General features: G+C 39.1%; 2 protein-coding genes across 3 annotated transcripts; one reads left to right on the plus strand and one right to left on the minus strand.

Moving 5' to 3' along the window:
- Positions 1-448: 448 nt before the first annotated feature.
- LOC101298301 lies at positions 449-12451 on the minus strand. The gene is made up of 13 exons (XM_004295771.1): positions 11331-12451; positions 10617-11232; positions 9895-10401; positions 9636-9770; positions 6169-9561; positions 5852-6064; positions 4645-4848; positions 4334-4537; positions 3850-4005; positions 2866-3213; positions 1690-2128; positions 1259-1340; positions 449-726 (listed from the first exon to the last, which is right to left on the minus strand). The coding sequence occupies exons 1-13, from the start codon at positions 12449-12451 to the stop codon at positions 516-518; spliced, it is 7629 nt and encodes a 2542-aa protein (XP_004295819.1). The 3' UTR covers positions 449-515.
- Positions 12452-12808: 357 nt separating this feature from the next.
- LOC101305640 (polyadenylate-binding protein RBP45-like) lies at positions 12809-16556 on the plus strand. Of its 2 annotated transcripts, XM_004294324.1 has the most exons (7): positions 12809-13166; positions 13415-13892; positions 15419-15474; positions 15549-15679; positions 15819-15915; positions 15989-16168; positions 16255-16556. In XM_004294324.1, exons 1-7 carry the CDS (start codon positions 12864-12866, stop codon positions 16255-16257), a joined length of 1248 nt encoding a protein of 415 aa, XP_004294372.1. In that variant the 5' UTR covers positions 12809-12863; the 3' UTR covers positions 16258-16556. The 2 variants fall into 2 exon arrangements, with proteins under 2 accessions (XP_004294372.1, XP_004294371.1); XM_004294323.1 differs by having other exon boundaries at positions 15989-16406.
- The last annotated feature ends 604 nt before the right edge of the window (positions 16557-17160 follow it).

The following is a 17160-nucleotide window of genomic DNA, read 5'->3' on the forward strand; positions in this document are numbered from 1 at the left end:
ACTTTGCATGTTGCAGGTTGCCTGTTTCAGTGTTTCCCCTTGTCACATACCACTGAGCTTACGGTTGATGCCTACGAGGAACAGCAAGCTCTCAGGATTGTTTGCGGGTGCCTTGGAGATCAAGAAATAGATTGGATCCTTCGATATCGAACTGAAGTCGGGTTGTTTTAAGATTTTAAGTCAGTATATTGTCCGGGGTTACACCACCCTCGCCGGGATTGTTGGTCACAACAATGTGCTTTCATGTGTCACTTGCAGAACCATAATTGGTTTTAGTCATCATGATCTTATTCAATAAGGTGATGATTCAGGTTTTTCCGTTTGTATTATAAATCAGAGGGATTATTGCAGTTCACAAGGTCAAACTTTGTGAGTGGGGAAACGGGGATGGGGAAAAAAATAATGAAAATTCCATTCCGGATCCGTAAGAATCATATATTGTTTTAAGCTGTACATATATGATTGGTGATTACATTGGACCGGATATAACAAATGAACCCTAGGCTTCTTTAGGTCTAGCAGTTCTGAGAAGTTATGATACTTCTTTCCCATTCAAATACACCAAATCTATCTATATCCTGTGTTGATGAAACCTGAAATTCTGATGACTGTTTTCCTAGCAGATTCGAAAATATAACTAAAAGTAATTCACAAGCATGGAGTTCCTTCATCTTCTGGGAATCAGTGACTTCCAACATTGGATCCTTCCATGGCTGGTCAAATGACCTGCACAGATTGTATGACCAGACCATTAGTTTTTATAGTTGGTATCAGAGGCCAGAGGATACATAATAACACATTTTACAAGACAGCCGAACATAAGTTTACAAGAAACCAATGAGGGGAAAGGAACTGCACTCATTCCGCAAATCAAAAGATGAGGGATTATCACATTTGTAGAACTTAAGAAAGGAAGCTGCTATTTGCACTCCGAGTTTGTCATACTGCAATCAATATTTCATTATTTTAAAACACAAACAGGAGTGTAGGACGACAAAATAAGAGGGGAATCCCTTTAATAATAAAAAATAGGTCAGCTCGGTTGAAAAAAATTTCATATTTTTCATCAAATCGACTCTCCTCTATTAGTTATTATTAGACCTACAAGGTGTCCTGAAAAATTTCCAACTAGAGTACTGCCTTTTCAATTTGACTTGTGAGAAAATTTAAAGAAAATATCTGTAATTGTAAGCAAACACCTTGTTACTAAACCATGTTCACATACCAAAAAGACAAAAAGAGAAACAGTGTATATTACCATCTCCAGGCTAAATTAGCTTCATCAGGGCAACGTATCTTCAGCCAAAGTGATTGCACAGTTTCATTATCATGCAAGAAACCTGAACAAGAAATGTGAAGTGTCAAGTGTAAACCTAGTCGTCATGCATGTGTACCTGAGTGCGTGGGCAAAACATACAAGAAAATGGTTGCAAATTATTATCCATCATTACAAGCTCTCTCGTTAATCATCCCAGCATCCCAACCAAAGGGGAGCAGGAAACATACTAAATGCCTCTGAGACCACACTTCCTGAATTTGGATAAGGTTCTGAAGTGAACTGCATGACCTTCTAAAAATCTAGTTTTTGACAGGAACTAATCATCCCTGGACCCAACTAACAACTCCCCCATGTTCTACTGAAACGCTCACCAACAGATGCAAATGCATAATCAATCAAATGTATTATACCTGCACTAATGGAGCCATTGGAAAGGAGAAGACTAAGTGCAGCAATGACAGAGGGTAGCATTTCGTAATTTTTTCCAGAGAGCTGCTGAAGGTAGAGTATTGCTGATGCCAAGATCTCTTCGCCACCATATCTTTTTCTGCCCCTTTCTCCACAATGCTTGTCAGTGTGAGTTATCAAAGACTGCAAACTTTCCATATTCAAACTTTTCGAGAACTCAGGATCCACGTCACTGGATGTCCAGTCAAGCTTTCCAAGAATTACAGTTGCAGTTAGCCAACGCAATAGTTTTGAAATCAATGAATTCTTATGCACCTCTTTTTCCTCTGGAATAGTAGTGAGGCCTTGATGAGATTCAATGAATTGAAGCATAGCAGCAGAGTCTGCTTCTACAGCACTGGAGATTGCCCACATGATAAAACTTGAAAGCTTTTCACCACTCTGAAACATTGTGAGAGAAGATTCACTTTTCATAGTATGATAAAAGACATCAGTAGACTAAACTTGCGGTCTATGATCATATATGAGTAAACAGAGGATATTGTCGTAACTATACAAAATTTCCGTAAAAAAAAGTACCAATGGATGTTGAGTACATATTCAACCATATAAATTTATGATACAGCAGTTCAACTACCAATACACATGACATGTAATCAACTAGTCATTAGGCATCATGAAGGATAATGTGTTTGTTCCATCAAGAATATTATAATATCAGTTGTTATAATCTGAAGTCTGAACTTACAGGAGTATACTGATAACTGATAAGTGAAGATTTAAACCAATGTAGGGGTTTGATAAGTTTAAAGCAATGAAAGGCATTAGAATCTGCATGATAGAGATCATGCATATCTACATGCATGTATAACCAGCATACCATTGAGCAACATGCTTGTGTGAAAACTGAGAATTTGTAGTGATGTAGCACCAGAAGGAATTATGAGAAATATTGAACAAAGCTAACAGAAACAGAAAAAGGAGAAGATTAATGGGCAGAGTTTCACAGGTTTACTCAGTGATTCTGACAACATGGAGCAATGGCCACATTTCTCTAGAGTGTGGAACTGAATAAACATTTGTAAACAGTCTGACATAACTATGGCAGAAAAGCAAAGGTAACAGCTACATATTCAGGAGAGAGAGAGAGAGAGAGAGAGAGAGAGAGAGAGAGAGACCACATAAAAGATGGAAGCTGGAGGGGCACTCATGAGAATTGCTTTAAGGCTAAACTCTACAGTAGCACATGATCTTGCACTATTGTAGACCTTCACTGCTTTATATATTCTATATAAACCGTCGAATGATACAACAAAATGTGGCTGATATATCGTCCTCGTTTGGGATAACTTGAATGTAGATATTATCGTTTCAAGAATTCGATTGATGGCTGTAACATTATCTGTCATCAAAGTCACATCAGTCGCAAGAAATTTGTACAGATGAGACGTTAACTCCATGAGCTGCTCAAGGGCATTGTTCTGCAACCATTCAGTAATGTTTCTTGAAGAAACATCATTGACCACCTAAATCCAACAATACAGGAAAGTCAGCATCAAGGAGAAAAGACAAGTTACATTTTACTTCAGAAACCCTTTCGGGGTTAAGAGAAGCATTCCAAACAAATAAGTCCATCCAATGTGCTAACCATCATGCAATTGAAAGGCTGTCTCTAACTATGTAACCAATGCAATTTCCAAATGCATATTCAGTTTGATGTCTTTCGAGTTTCTCTATGCCATAAGCTACTGGGGTTGACTTTGAGTGATTCCCAAGACGCTTTTGGTGTGATGCCAAAGGCCGTTCTAAAGCAAGAATTTTCTAACTTCTCTTCACAAATGATTCTCTATCCCTAATACATTTTACTGTTTTTTGTTCTACATCAGGTATTATGTATACTGAGACATTAAATATGCCACATTCTCAATGCTAATTATTGTCAAAGTAACGGATGTATCTCCGCAGGAGATAAGATTATACGTGGTGCTCTTATTCTATAGGATCATATTTCAATGAACAGGAGAAAAAAGAGGCTTCTAGTCAAATTTTGTCGGTGCAGTTAACAATTTAGGATTTCTATTTGCAACATGCAGAGACATCTTAGAAAATTGAGGGTAGACAAGGTATTAGAAGAAAAAAAAGATAGTAGTTTCAGTAATAACCTCTGATACCACACCCAACTGCAAGAAACACAAAGTTTCATCTTCAAGACGACTTCCACTGGATATTGAGAGAAGAGATGATAACCATGGAATCAGACCGCATTTTTCAACCAGATGACGAGCCAACTTATGCAGTTTAATTGACTTCTTCACTACCTGAGAAGAGATAAGATGTACATTATTTCAGTTATTTACTACAAGCCAGCTAAGTAGTCTCGTAATGGTAAACACTACAAAGTTTTCAAAAGCATGTCAAATTCAAAGGTCCTTGCTCTTGAGACCTCACACTTTCCAAACATACCAACCATCTGTTTCCTTCTGTAGCCCAAGGAAAAAAATGCATACATATGATAATAAATAAATTAAAAAAAAAGGTATGAAAAAGAAGAGCAGCTTTTCTTTCCACTACTAGCAATCTGAAACCATGAGTCATGCAAACATTACAGAAGCAAACACAAGTCACTACAGTAAATTTCAAGGTTACCTGAAGAATTAGTTCCTTGGACTCCTTATCTGAAAGTGGAGAACCATAGAAACTCAACAAAGTCTCAAGAATTGAATTCTTGATATAAACATGTGCATCATCATCAAAGTTCAGCCCCACATATAATATCCGCAGTATCCACAACCTTTCTGATCTGAAGTTAACCGAGGAACTCCAGAAAAAATTGCTAAAGAAAGGTACAATCTGCAATCAGAGAGAGAAGGGCGAACAAAATATATGTAAATAACTCATGCACAGTTCTGAATGCAGAGACAAGAAAAAATTATAAAATTCAAGGTGATAAGTCACACCTTCGTGTTCAAAGCAGAGGATCTCTTCAAAAGCGTAAGTAAAGTCGCATAATGTTCATGTGAAGTATCTAATAATATGAGGGATGTCTCTGCAGCAAAAATAGCATTTACAGAAGAGATTCTCTGCCCTATTTGTTGTATACCATTTTCCACAAAAAGCAACAGAAGCTTTATTTCCGTGATTCCCTTCCTCTTTTGACATGTCTGTAAAAGGTAGTTCGAACATGATCAATGAGCAGCTTTGTAGAAAAGGAATATCATATGCAACACCAGCAGCTAAGAACATGGACAATTTAAGTTGAACAAGGTACGTTATCAATACTGAAATATCAGGATAATCTACGTTCAGTCATCTTTCATGCTTAAATATATGAAAATCTACAAGGTTAAAACTGTAGCCATGAAAGCAGTCACAAATAGCTCTTTAGTACTAGTATGGACCTGATAAATTCATGCACTACTGTGTTGAAAGAGGAATTTCTAATAATGACAGGACTTCTAGGTGAAAGATGGTTTATGAGATCTACTGTCACTATTGGTAAAGTCAAACTGCATTGTGAGCATTTTGCTACTTCCTATCCATAAATTGGAAGCTGTAGATATACAGCATAGTTACGTGGCCATCCAAAATAATATGGCTGTCAGTATTTTTAAACTATTTAAAAGGACATAAATAAGCCATTGGAATATGGAACATAACCCTAAACTGGATGAATCTAGTCCTGCCTTGCTAAGCATATCTAGTTACATCATACGAGTTGCAAATCTATACCAAGGCTCCGAGACCTCATAGCTAATATAACATTAAACACATTTGGGACTTTGAAATGAAAGTAAATAAGCCTTAAGGTCCATCCCGGTTCGGTAACATATGTATGAACCCAGATCCTGAAAATCAGATTAAGCAAAGAAAAAGAACGTTTCACTCATAGAATCATCATGTTGCCCCTAATCTTTGGCTGCAGTGGCTATTTTTTCATTCAAATCCCATCAAACTAGTCAGATAGTATTTATGCCATCGCTTCATGGACTGCCTTTTCACATAAATCACAGATGGCAATGGATGATCAATCATTTATGCTGGGACATCCCAGTAGCACAATTACTATATTATACAAATTCATATATACATGTGTTTGATAGTTTGCATACATATATACACAGAAAACAGGTACAGATCTGGAAAGTAGATAAAACACATCATTACCTTCAATACGTCCTGCAATGTTCCAAGAGTTTCATAACCCAAACTTCTTATCTTGTCGCTAGGTGATGAAATACTCATAAAGGCAATAGCAAGTAAGCCTAAACCAGCAAATTCTAACGGTTCAATAAAACCTTCTGAAAGACAATGCATAGAGAAGCGCAATATGAAAATAGGATTGTATCTTGCTTTAGTGTCAACATCGGGGCAATTTAACTGCACAAAATGTAATGAAACAGTCAGATGAGAATGACCCCAATAAATGCCTTAGCTCATGTACAACTAGATTTAACAGTGTTGTACTAGCAAAAAAAACATACCACAGGAAGATCATCAACAAGATCTGTTTGAAACTTGTTCAAGGATAATAGTTCATCAGATGCCGCTAATTGGTAGGGAAAATATAGCACTGTGGATGCACATATTTTGGGGTCAATCGAAAGATTTTCTCTAAGTTGATTTCTGTGGTATTCTTTTACTGCTTCAGCATCATTCATTGTATCATAAGACAAACTCTGCTCCAGATTTCGTTCCTTTTCTATCTTCAATGCAGCACTACCCCAAAGGTAATCCATTCCAGCAAATTTGACATGCTCCAAACCATCGATACACTCAATTGTGCGCATCAGATTGTATATCTCCACATCAGTTTCATTAAGTGTTGCACCAAAAGAAGACAAAAGCAGTAAATGAACTTCCCTAAGATCAATTCCTAAATCTTTTCCAGAGTCAAAACCATCCTGCTGAACCTTGAAAAGGAGTGTCCGGAGTAATTTGATAACCTCCAACTGCTTTACATACAGCTCGGATGTTTCCAGATGGCATTCTGCATCATCTTCATTTTGGTTTGAGGTAAGGAAAACAGGTGATCTAAGAATGCTAGACATAGGCCTAGAAAATGTCCCAACATGGGAAGAATGTGATGGTTTGATTATTGAACGAATAGTAGGCACAAATTGAGAGTGTGCAAGTAAAAGCTGAAGATAGGGAACACGTGAAAATATCCCCCCAGATAGAAAACTCAGAAGATCACGGAGCATTTGCAAAGTTGGTGGATCGTCAAACCTATGAAGAAGGGCTAGTTTCATCAAGTTCTCTAGGAAGGGGATAGACTGTACTCTGATTAGACCATCATGCATCTCTCTAGACAGTTCAAAAATGATTTTCAATATGAGAATTTCTAGGTATCTCAACAATGATGAACTATCTGTGCTACAAAATACTGAAGGAACTCTTTTAACAATGCATTGCCACATATCCACCAATATGTTCAAAAACTGCATTTGTGAGGAGTTACCTCCATTATATCCCATGTCCAGAGGAATATCTCTTAAGTTCCCATCGGCTTCAGCTGAAAGAGAGTGAACCTGAGTGTCTTTGGGGAATAACAGCATCCTACAAAATGAGACCTTTGCATAAACTTTATTTACAAGGTTTAGTGTTTCATTGAAAGAATGAGAACCTAATCCACCAACATCCCAGTATAGTAGCTCCTCATTTCCAGTAGAAGGTGGGAAAAAGGATCTGAAATGCTTTAATTGGTCTTTCCTCTCTATTGAATCTGCATTCAAAGCATAGTGATAGCGCATCATACAAATCGTTTTGCCAAGAAGACTATCATTAATGAGGTTAAGAACTTCTTCAGCAGATGATGGCAAAACCTCCCCAAATTCCTCATGAAACACATCATGAGAAACAAAATTCTTCCAATGAAGGAGACCATCCAAAATAATCTTTGAATAAAAGGAAGGGATATTTCTAAGTTGGCTGTAACACGGCTTTCCAAGTTTCATTAAACCTGAATTCAAGTAGGCCACAGCAGAAGGCAGAAGCATCATATAGTTGTCATCTGAAAGGGCTAGGGCATATCTCACATCACCTTTATGTAGTGAACTAGTGTCTAGAGTACCAAACAGTAAGTACCCAAAGGTGGACAAATGCATAGAGCTCATATCAATAAGACGAGACAACAACCTAGCTTTCGTCTTGCTTGTTCTGTAAATGCAGTGGGAAAGCATTTCTACTGGAGTGGTTGCTATAACTCTCAACATCACTATTTTTAATGGATGAAAAGTACACTTCTGCATAGATTTCTGCCTGTATACGACATTCATAGCTTCCAGCAAGCAATGATCTGTGACTTCTGATTCCAAAAGCAAGGATAACTTTGATATCTTAATATAGACTGCTTCAACAATGTCATTGTTAATATTGTTTTCTTCCATCTTCCAGAACAAATCAAATGCCTTTCTCTTTGTATTTGGCTGCTGCAAATAATTAGACAGATTTCTAAAAGCACCACCAGCAATCCAAAATCCAAAAGAAATAGCAGATTTCTGGTTGCCATCCATATCAACTCTATTAAACATCCAATGCGCTAGTTCAAGAAGCTCAAATGCAGATATATAACCACTCAAAGCATGTAAAGCATAAAATGTTGGGAGGAAAGCCATACCATTATTACTTCTAATGCTGAGATCAAATTTGACCTTGACTTCCTGAAAGAGCTTATTAACCAAGATGTTGAAAGTTTTCACAAACTTTTTACCAGCCTGATCTTGTACTTCAGTTGTAAATTGGTGGTCATTGCACAAAGAAAACAAGTACTTGCAAGTTGTGGCCAATATATCCAAGGCATGATGATCTAATCTATGAACTTTCCCCCTTGAAAAATTGAGGAGAGCGTCCACGTTGTCTGGTAGGTTACCCTCTGCTAAGTCTTCGCTACACTCCAAAGGGCAGGATAATGATGCTATCATTGCAGGATGATAGAAGATAGTTTCAGCCACCTTTTGAATATCATGAGTTGATAGATTTAGAATTCTGGAAGAATCAGAATCAGCCTTCAAAACCAATAGACTTGACAATAATTTCTCCACCAGAACTGAGCAAATCTCAGAAAGTTGCCGGAAATCAACTAACTCTTCAATTCTACAAGATGAACGTATCTGATAAAGCCAAAATAGCACAAGCCGCAAATAGGAAATAAGATGGTAATCAGTTGCAAAGTCGGACAGTTTAGCCAGAAGCAGGTCTTGTATCTGTGAGGGCTCTGATGCATAAGGGCCATCGATGCACATAATAGCAGGGAACAAAACATGGAAAGGTGCCTTCATCAAGAATAAACTGAAAGCAATAGCAGCAGCTTCATTTGCATCAGAATTTTGGCCATATATTGCTCCACTTTGATCAGGAGAGCCACAGGCAATTCCATTTCTTCCTTTGCAAGAGATATTGGTTAGAGCCATGCTAAGACCACGAAAAAAAACTTCAGGCCACAACTTGGAAACACTGGGGAGAAGGGTTTGTTCAAGAAAGAAAATTGATGAAAAGAGAGTGAGTGGAAAACCAAAAAGGCACTGTGAAATTCCCATGATTGTTGGAAAGTTGACTAATATTTCATCAGGTGTTGTACAGATAATTGAGGAAAAAAAGGCTTTGGTTATTCCAGCTATTTCACCATCACTCCCACTCTTTGCAAGTCTTTTAACATCCTCAAGAGCAAGTGCAAAAGAACTACCAGCAGGCTTAGCCATATTGTCAATAGAAGAAATGCAACAAACTTTACGGTCAGATATACTCTGTGAAAATAACAATAAACTGTTCAAGGGCCTCCACTCACAGTTGTCCCTTGACTCACGAGTGGCATAACGGTCACCAAGTCTCTCAATCAAGAGTGAGAAAATAATAGAAGATAGAAACCTTGCATCAACCTGTGTCAAAATTAAGTTTCATATGAGATTGTGCTCCGGAGCAAACAATAGCAATTTAAAGAGAAGATCATTACCTGAGTTTTCAAGATATATTTCAGTGTATTGCATACATAGGTAGATATCATTGTCTTCTCAGGTAATGTAAAAGTACCAGATCCAGAATCAAGCAACCTTAGACAATTCTGCAGCACCCGTAAGATTAGAGGGGCCTGAGGTGACACATCTGCAAGGGGAACATCAGTGTGAGGAAATAGCATATTACATAGCTTTCTTTTATTAAACAGATATCTTAAACAATTTCAAAAATTAATGAATAGATAGAATATATGAAGCGTGATCACCTTTAACAGTTTCCAAATGGTAGGTATCACGCTTCATTATAATATCCCAATTCTTGAAGATATTCTTCCCTGTAGTAGAAACAGCATCAGATAAGAATGAGATGACAGCATTAGACAAACTTTGTAATACTCCCGTTCCCAGGACTTCAACCGAAGACTGTCCCCTATCAGAACCCGGTATAAACAAGAACCATGATGCAATTTCATGTTGGTTTCCGTCAAAAGCGCCAGTACTTAGCATAGCTGCTTGTGCAAGACGGTATGCTTGATCTTTTATGTCATTGAGTGGTGAAAAAATCAGTAACTTCATCAATGTCTGTAAATGTTTGTACATCATGGGTGGAGTCTTGATTGGTGTTCTATTCCCTGGAGACCATCCAATGTATTCTATAAGCAAAGACAAAAGTGAGCCCTGTAGATTACTTTGTGATGCTAAAGGACTGCTTAGGAGTTTCATAAGGAACTCAAATGAGCCCTCCAAGCCAGTGGGCATTATCCGCTGCAAGAGAAGAATTACAAGACCATTATAAGCAACCTCAAATTTCAGCTACAAGTTATTTTACATATAAAACACATTTTCAGACTTTCCAAGAAAATAAGAAATATTAATGTATGAGGAAATATAGTTTGGGAACTTTTCTGCCTGCACATCAAGGCAGGCCCCAATAAAGGATCCATAGAGAAGCAGACTAGGGATTAGGGAAAAGTACTTACAAGATATATTTTGAAAACATCGAGCAGCCTACAGTAGAAGTATAAGTCTGCGTCCTTGAGTGCAGTAATAGGTGAGGCGCACAGATCGAAACCCCAAAGATCTGCCAGAACATTCACAAGACTATTTTCATTTTCGGACGGAACAATATCTGGACCAAAACTTATACCGCCTACAACGATATCCGAGTCCTTGTTTCCAAAATCCGTTTTCAATTTTTTCAAATTCTTCAGGCTATGTTCTGGGAACTTCTCCAGATCTGCTGTCCTCTTTCTTGTGTTGCTACTCATAGGAGAGAGCAGAGTCTTTAAAAGTTCAGGATCTGGAAGCAAGCTTCGGACTTCATTTTGGAATTCTTGCTTGAGAGATTCTGAAACATGTTGGTCTCTACGGTTTAAAACACCAAGGAAGGAATCTATCAACTTGAGTGCTTCTAAAAGATGCCTTAACGTTCCATGCTTCACTAGAAAATCAGAGTGAAGCAGCCCTTTATTGCATTTGAACTTGGGAGGATACAAGCATTTCATGACATCCTGCACATCCACATTGTCAAACAAGGCTGGGGGCCCGCTACCCACTGAGGAAACCAAGTTTGCTGCTAGAGTAACAACAGAAAACCTGCAGATGCTTTAGTCATCACGCAACTACAGAGTAATAGGGGACGACTACAATGATTTAACAAGCAAAGGAATGAAATGGTATAGATAAATTCTCACCATTTGGGTGATGAATAATCTTCAAGTTTGTAAGGGAACTCTTCCATGTATGCTGCACCAAGAGAGGGTCTCCCTTTAACAACAGCCAAGAGCAGATCCCTGTGATAGCCAATCTCCGTTGCCTTAAGCTTCTTCATCAAGTCCATTTGCCGCTTTAAATTTCCCTTCAGGTGTCTCTTTGAATCCGCCATCAGGCCATTAAATGGATCAATGCAAACCATAAGTAAGACCCTGTATGATAATTCTGCAGAAGGTCCACCATTCACCCTTCCACAAATATTTGCCAATTGTTCTAAAGTACCACTCCCAAACAAAACACTCCGAATAGCAGGGGGAACCGATGAACCCTCAACAAGTATCCTGTTCTGCAATGTGGACAGAATATATATAACTGTCTCCTCATCATCGTTCTCGAGCCACCGGAGGACGCAAGAATACATTTCCTTCTGCCGTATAACCGACCTCAACAACCCCGGCGCTCCGACCTCCAGAAACGACATAGCAAACGCAACAAACGACTTCCTCAACGACCGCTTCGTCCTTTCCTCATTCCCCCTCAATTTACACACACCCAACTTGCAAAAACCCTGCAGCTTAAAATCAAACTTCTTTTCAACCTCAGACGCCAAAACCGACCCACGCCTCACAATCGAAGCCAAAAGCAAAAGCGCCGCCTTCTGGCGCTTCCCTTCACTACTCTTCAACTCCATCTGCACATCTTCCAACTTCTGGTCAATAATCAACCGCGCAAACTTATCCAACCCCCTACTCACCCCCATCCTCCCCATATCATTGGCCTCATACACCCCATCAGGATGACTCAAAACAGCAGTAACCAACCTAAACACATAAAACAACCCCGCCTTCTCTCGCCGGAGATTCCAAGCCGCCAAAAGCTCAGAGCACTGAGGTGAATTTCGCACATAGTAATACAGCAATTCACCTCCAGAATCACCTTTCAGCAACTTAATAAACCCTTTCGTACCCGAAGAGCATAACTTAATCTCACTAGATGTAATCTCAACCAGTAGCTGTTTAACTTTAGCTTCGTAATTCTCTCTAACCTCTACACTCGGCATTTCGTCTCCCTCAACCTCACTGTCATAGTCTTCACCCAACATTACTGCAACTAACAAAGCAAACCCTAAATAACTCCACACAAGCAAATCTGACCAAATCAAACAGAGACTAACAATGCGTACCGTGATTTTCGGAGGCTGAGCTTCCTTCTTTTATTCCAAAAGAAATGAGAGGTCTTGGGGATTTAGGGTTTAAGACAGACGAAGAGTACAGGGTTTAAGTGCTGGGCCGGGGGCCCAATAAGGCAGGCTCAACAGATCTACCCTAATTCAAAAAACGACAAAAGATTCATAGCTACTCCTATGACGACGCGCCACGTGGCAGTGGTGATGGCTGGAGGCTATATAAACCCTAACCCAGCCACGAAAATATCCTCTCTCAAATCTCAGACCCCAATCCGGGATTAAGGTTCGCTCTTTGAACGCCGTCATCTCCAAAACGTCGTTGTTCAGGATGATGCAACAGCCATCAGGAGGAGTCGTCCCGGCGGATCAGCAACCCCAGCAGTACCAGCAGCAACCGCCGCAGCAGTGGATGATGATGCCGCCGCAGCAGCAGCACCAGGCTGCTCAGGCGGCCCAGGCCGGGTGGGCCCAGCAGCAGCAACAGGCTGCGATGCAACAGCAGCCTCAGCAGTACTCCGCCGCGGGGGCGGCGGGTCAGGGCTCCGATGAGATCCGATCGCTCTGGATCGGCGACTTGCTTCAGTGGATGGACGAGAACTACATCCTCAACTGCTTCGGTCCCACAGGAGAGGTATATTTCACGCCTAATTTGATTTTTTAGGTTTGAATTGTGGATTTAGGGTTCAAAAATTGTGTTTTTAGGGTTTCGTGTGTGTCGCCGGAGATCTATTTCAGATTAGTGTTAGCATTTAGGGTATTCATCCATGGATCTGTAGGTTATAGATGTTTTTGTTTGTGTTGAAAGGATTATACTTTTCGTTATGTGCTTTCGGATTTTGCGGTTTGTGGTGTTTAATATTGATTTTTCGGTGTCTGTAGGCTGTGAATGCTAAGGTTATCCGTAACAAGCAAACAGGGTTGCCAGAAGGCTATGGTTTTATCGAGTTTAGGACTCGCAGTGCTGCTGAGCAGGTCTTGCAGAACTACAATGGTACAGTGATGCCAAACACTGAGCAGAATTTCCGCCTCAACTGGGCCACCCTGGGTGCTGGTGAAAGGCGCCAGGATGATGGCCCAGACTACACTGTTTTCGTTGGGGATTTGGCGGCTGATGTTACTGATTACACTCTTCAAGAGACATTTAGGGCTCATTACCACTCTGTAAAGGGTGCGAAAGTTGTCACTGATAGGACCACCGGACGCTCTAAGGGATACGGTTTTGTTAGGTTTGGAGATGAGAGTGAACAGTTGAGAGCAATGAATGAGATGAATGGTCAGTTTTGCTCAAGCAGACCCATGAGGATTGGGCCTGCTGCTACTAAGAAACCAGTTGGTGGTGGACAACCATTTCAGAAAGGTATGTATCCTTGTTAGTATTGCTTGAAAGTCTATGGTGTTAGCTAAAGTACTTAACTTTCTCTGAATGTGGATGATTCTTGATGTTGTAATTATTGTTTGCCCTTTTGGTTTGTGTTCGTCAGTATGGTACTGTTTTTTATTGTTTGGATTGGTAAGGTTTATGGTTTTTATATGATAATCCAAGATTCAATTCTCGAAGTGCCCTATTAGAAGTAGGTTTTACCGCTTTCAGTTAATCAGTTGAAGATTGGCGCAACTAAAAGTCCTTTCCTTCGAGTACTTACCTTTGTAAACTTCGGCGCATTTAATGTTGTACAAAAACATGCAAAAACTTATGTAGAACTCATGTTGTCTTAAAGCAGGACACCGAGAGGCTCTCATTTTGGGGGGCCTGGAACTGATTTCAGCTGAAATGATTCCACATAAATGCGTGGCCTCATTTTAGGTCAGTAATTTGGTTTATGTCGTAAGCTTGCTTCATTTTCTCGTGGCATTTGGTATGCTACTTTCAAGAATTACCTTTCCAGTTCCTTACATTTATTCCATTTACCAGTCCAAGTTTACATTTATTCCTTACCAGTCAGCTTTACTTTTATTCCGTTTACCAGTCAGCTTACATTTGTTCCATTTCCAGTCTGGTTTACTTTATTCCATTACCAGTTCAGTTTACTTTTATTCCAGCTATGCCATAGTCCAAAATTTTATTTACCTTCGATTAATACGTGGCTGATGTTAATCTTGGAGTACCGTTGTGTTTTTTCTTTGTGGATTGGTTCCACAATAGTCTGTACATCTCTATAGGATATTGTTTGGTCCCATATTTGTGACTTGCCTGCTTTCTCCTATTTGTATGTCATCGTAAGTCAAAAAATAGACTTACAGTAGATGGTTTAGAGATGTTGGAGCTGATACACTGGTTCACGCATTTCATGCTTCTACTTCTATTCAAGGCAAAATTAAACTAAATTGGATGATAAAAACAGTAGTTCAACCGTTCAAACCATTTTGTTTAACATACCTTACCATGTATATACCCCTTTAAGGTGAAAGCTTTTCACTCAGGTTACAAAGTAGTTATGAGAGTTGTGGTCAGGCATTTATTTGTTTGCTTTATCTTTCACTTTAAGATGTAGAAGTTGTAGAAAACTGCTTTTCTGGCTCAACCTATAAGCTTTTCTACTCTCACTACAACCTAACTTTTCAAATATGCTTTGTGTATGGTTTGTTTGAAATTGTATGGTTTCCTGTAATTATATCTGATGCCTTTGTGTTAGATGTTTGTTCTATAATGCTTCTTTTTACCAGTGGAACTATTACAATTCCTTTATATGAACGGGAATAGTCATATTTGAAAGGCAGAATTTCTAGGTAACGTGTTATCACAGTTTGGTTTTCGTTCTGAAAATAAGAATTTCAGAACTGTGACATCTCCAGGACAATAAGGTCCTCTTGTGGAAAATTGTAGTATGTGCATCTGAATTTTTACAACTGCATAAACCAATGGTTATGTGTTCATCATTGCAGCTGCCTACCCAAGTACTCAAGGAAATCCTGGTGAGGCTGACCCAAATAACACAACAGTAAGTAATTTCTTCTTTGTTTACATTGAACGTTTCTTTGTGGTGATGCTAACTCATGAGTCTTCTGAGTGCAGATATTTGTTGGGGGTCTGGATCCCAGTGTTGATGATGAAATGTTGAGACAAGCATTTGGCATTTTTGGTGAGCTAGTTCATGTCAAGATACCAGTTGGCAAGCGATGTGGTTTTGTTCAATTTGCTAACAGGTAACAGCACCACTTCCCGCTGTTGTAGAATTCAGTTTCCTTAGTCCTCTCTTTTTCTTTCTTTTCTCCCTTCTTGTTTATTAAATAAACATTAATTGAATACTCTAACGTGCTTATATTTACATGTGGCATATTTCAGAGCTTGTGCAGAGCAAGCATTGTCGGTGATGAATGGGCGAGTAGTGGGATCACAAAGTGTTAGACTTTCTTGGGGCCGCAGTCCTACAAGCAAACAGGTATTTAAAGGTGACCTCATGTTTGTTAATCTTTTGCTCAAATATGTGTTAACATATGATATAATTGATTCAGAACCAGCCAGAACAAACACAGTGGAATGGTGCTGGTGGTGCTGGATTCTATCAATATCCCCAAGGATATGATGCGTATACATATGCGCCTCCTGCCCAAGACCCTAACTTGTACTATGGAGGGTATGCTGGATATGGAAATTACCAGCAGCCAGGTGCAGCGTACCAGCAGCAACAGCAGGTAATATATTTAGTTTGCTCTCCGTGATACTAGTTTATATCTTTGAGGATGACAGTTCTTGATACTAGTTTATTTGTTTGATGCAGTAATTTGTAGCCTGCCTCAAGTGCTGAATGCTAGTACTGTCGAATTCTGATGCAATGTAGGTTGTGGTCTTAGTATTGGCTGTAGTATGATTGTGTGGAGTCCTATATCAACTTTTATGCAACTTCTCTCTTATTGTTATCGTTCTTTTTCTTTCTTCTGTAATCGATCTCGAGTGAGACGACGGATTTCATATTTGGTCATTTTGTTTATGAAGATTCACCAAGCTGCTATCGTAAGCTCATAACTTGATGCTTTTCAGTATTTATTCTGTGGTAGAATGATTGTGTGACCATTCAGCACTAGGACTTTGTTGCATTTCGTTAAAACCTAGATGCAATTTGATTAGTAATTCTCCCTTTCTCATCTTCAACCCAATTTGGTGATCGATTGTCATGGAACGAGCTTTTTCCCGTAGTTGAAGAGCAATTATAGTTCTTAGCTACTTTATTTACTCATCTCGGTCATTCTACTCGGGTGACCAGTTGGACAAGAATACTTCCACTTAAGCTAATCATTTGTGCATCTATATCTTTCGGGCATATGTTGTGTAAGAGTAGCTACTTTGTAGCATAAATTGTATTTTCTTTTCCATCGAGAAAAATTATCCCTTGACCAGACTGAACTCAACCCTTCTAAGTTCCAATTGAGGACGCCCCGACGCTCATTTTGGTTCACCTATAATTTGGGCAGCCTAAGGGGTATTGATCTCCATTAAAAGAAAGATTAAAGAAAAATGAATAAAAATTTGTACAAATCTGTTTTTCCTCGTTCAGATTATTTTCAATATCTTTTTTGTATTCCTATTTCATGACTATAGTCGAATGAAGGCATGACTTTTTACAATTTTTAGTTCTCAACTAGAGGGAGGGACTGAAATGTTTATAATAATGAATGAACCCGACTTC

The sequence above is a fragment of the Fragaria vesca genome, linkage group LG3, assembly GCF_000184155.1.
Source record: "Fragaria vesca subsp. vesca linkage group LG3, FraVesHawaii_1.0, whole genome shotgun sequence".
NCBI lineage: Eukaryota > Viridiplantae > Streptophyta > Magnoliopsida > Rosales > Rosaceae > Fragaria > Fragaria vesca.

Coding starts and splice junctions, on each gene's coding strand:
- LOC101305640 (XM_004294323.1), top strand. CDS start 12,864: ATGATGCAACAGCCATCAGGAGGAGTCGTCCCGGCGGATCAGCAACCC. Junction 13,167..13,414: donor GCTTCGGTCCCACAGGAGAG/GTATATTTCACG, acceptor CGGTGTCTGTAG/GCTGTGAATGCTAAGGTTAT. Junction 13,893..15,418: donor TGGACAACCATTTCAGAAAG/GTATGTATCCTT, acceptor TCATCATTGCAG/CTGCCTACCCAAGTACTCAA.
- LOC101298301 (XM_004295771.1), bottom strand. CDS start 12,451: ATGTTGGGTGAAGACTATGACAGTGAGGTTGAGGGAGACGAAATGCCG. Junction 11,233..11,330: donor GATTATTCATCACCCAAATG/GTGAGAATTTAT, acceptor AAGCATCTGCAG/GTTTTCTGTTGTTACTCTAG. Junction 727..1,258: donor GCTAATTTAGCCTGGAGATG/GTAATATACACT, acceptor CAATCTGTGCAG/GTCATTTGACCAGCCATGGA.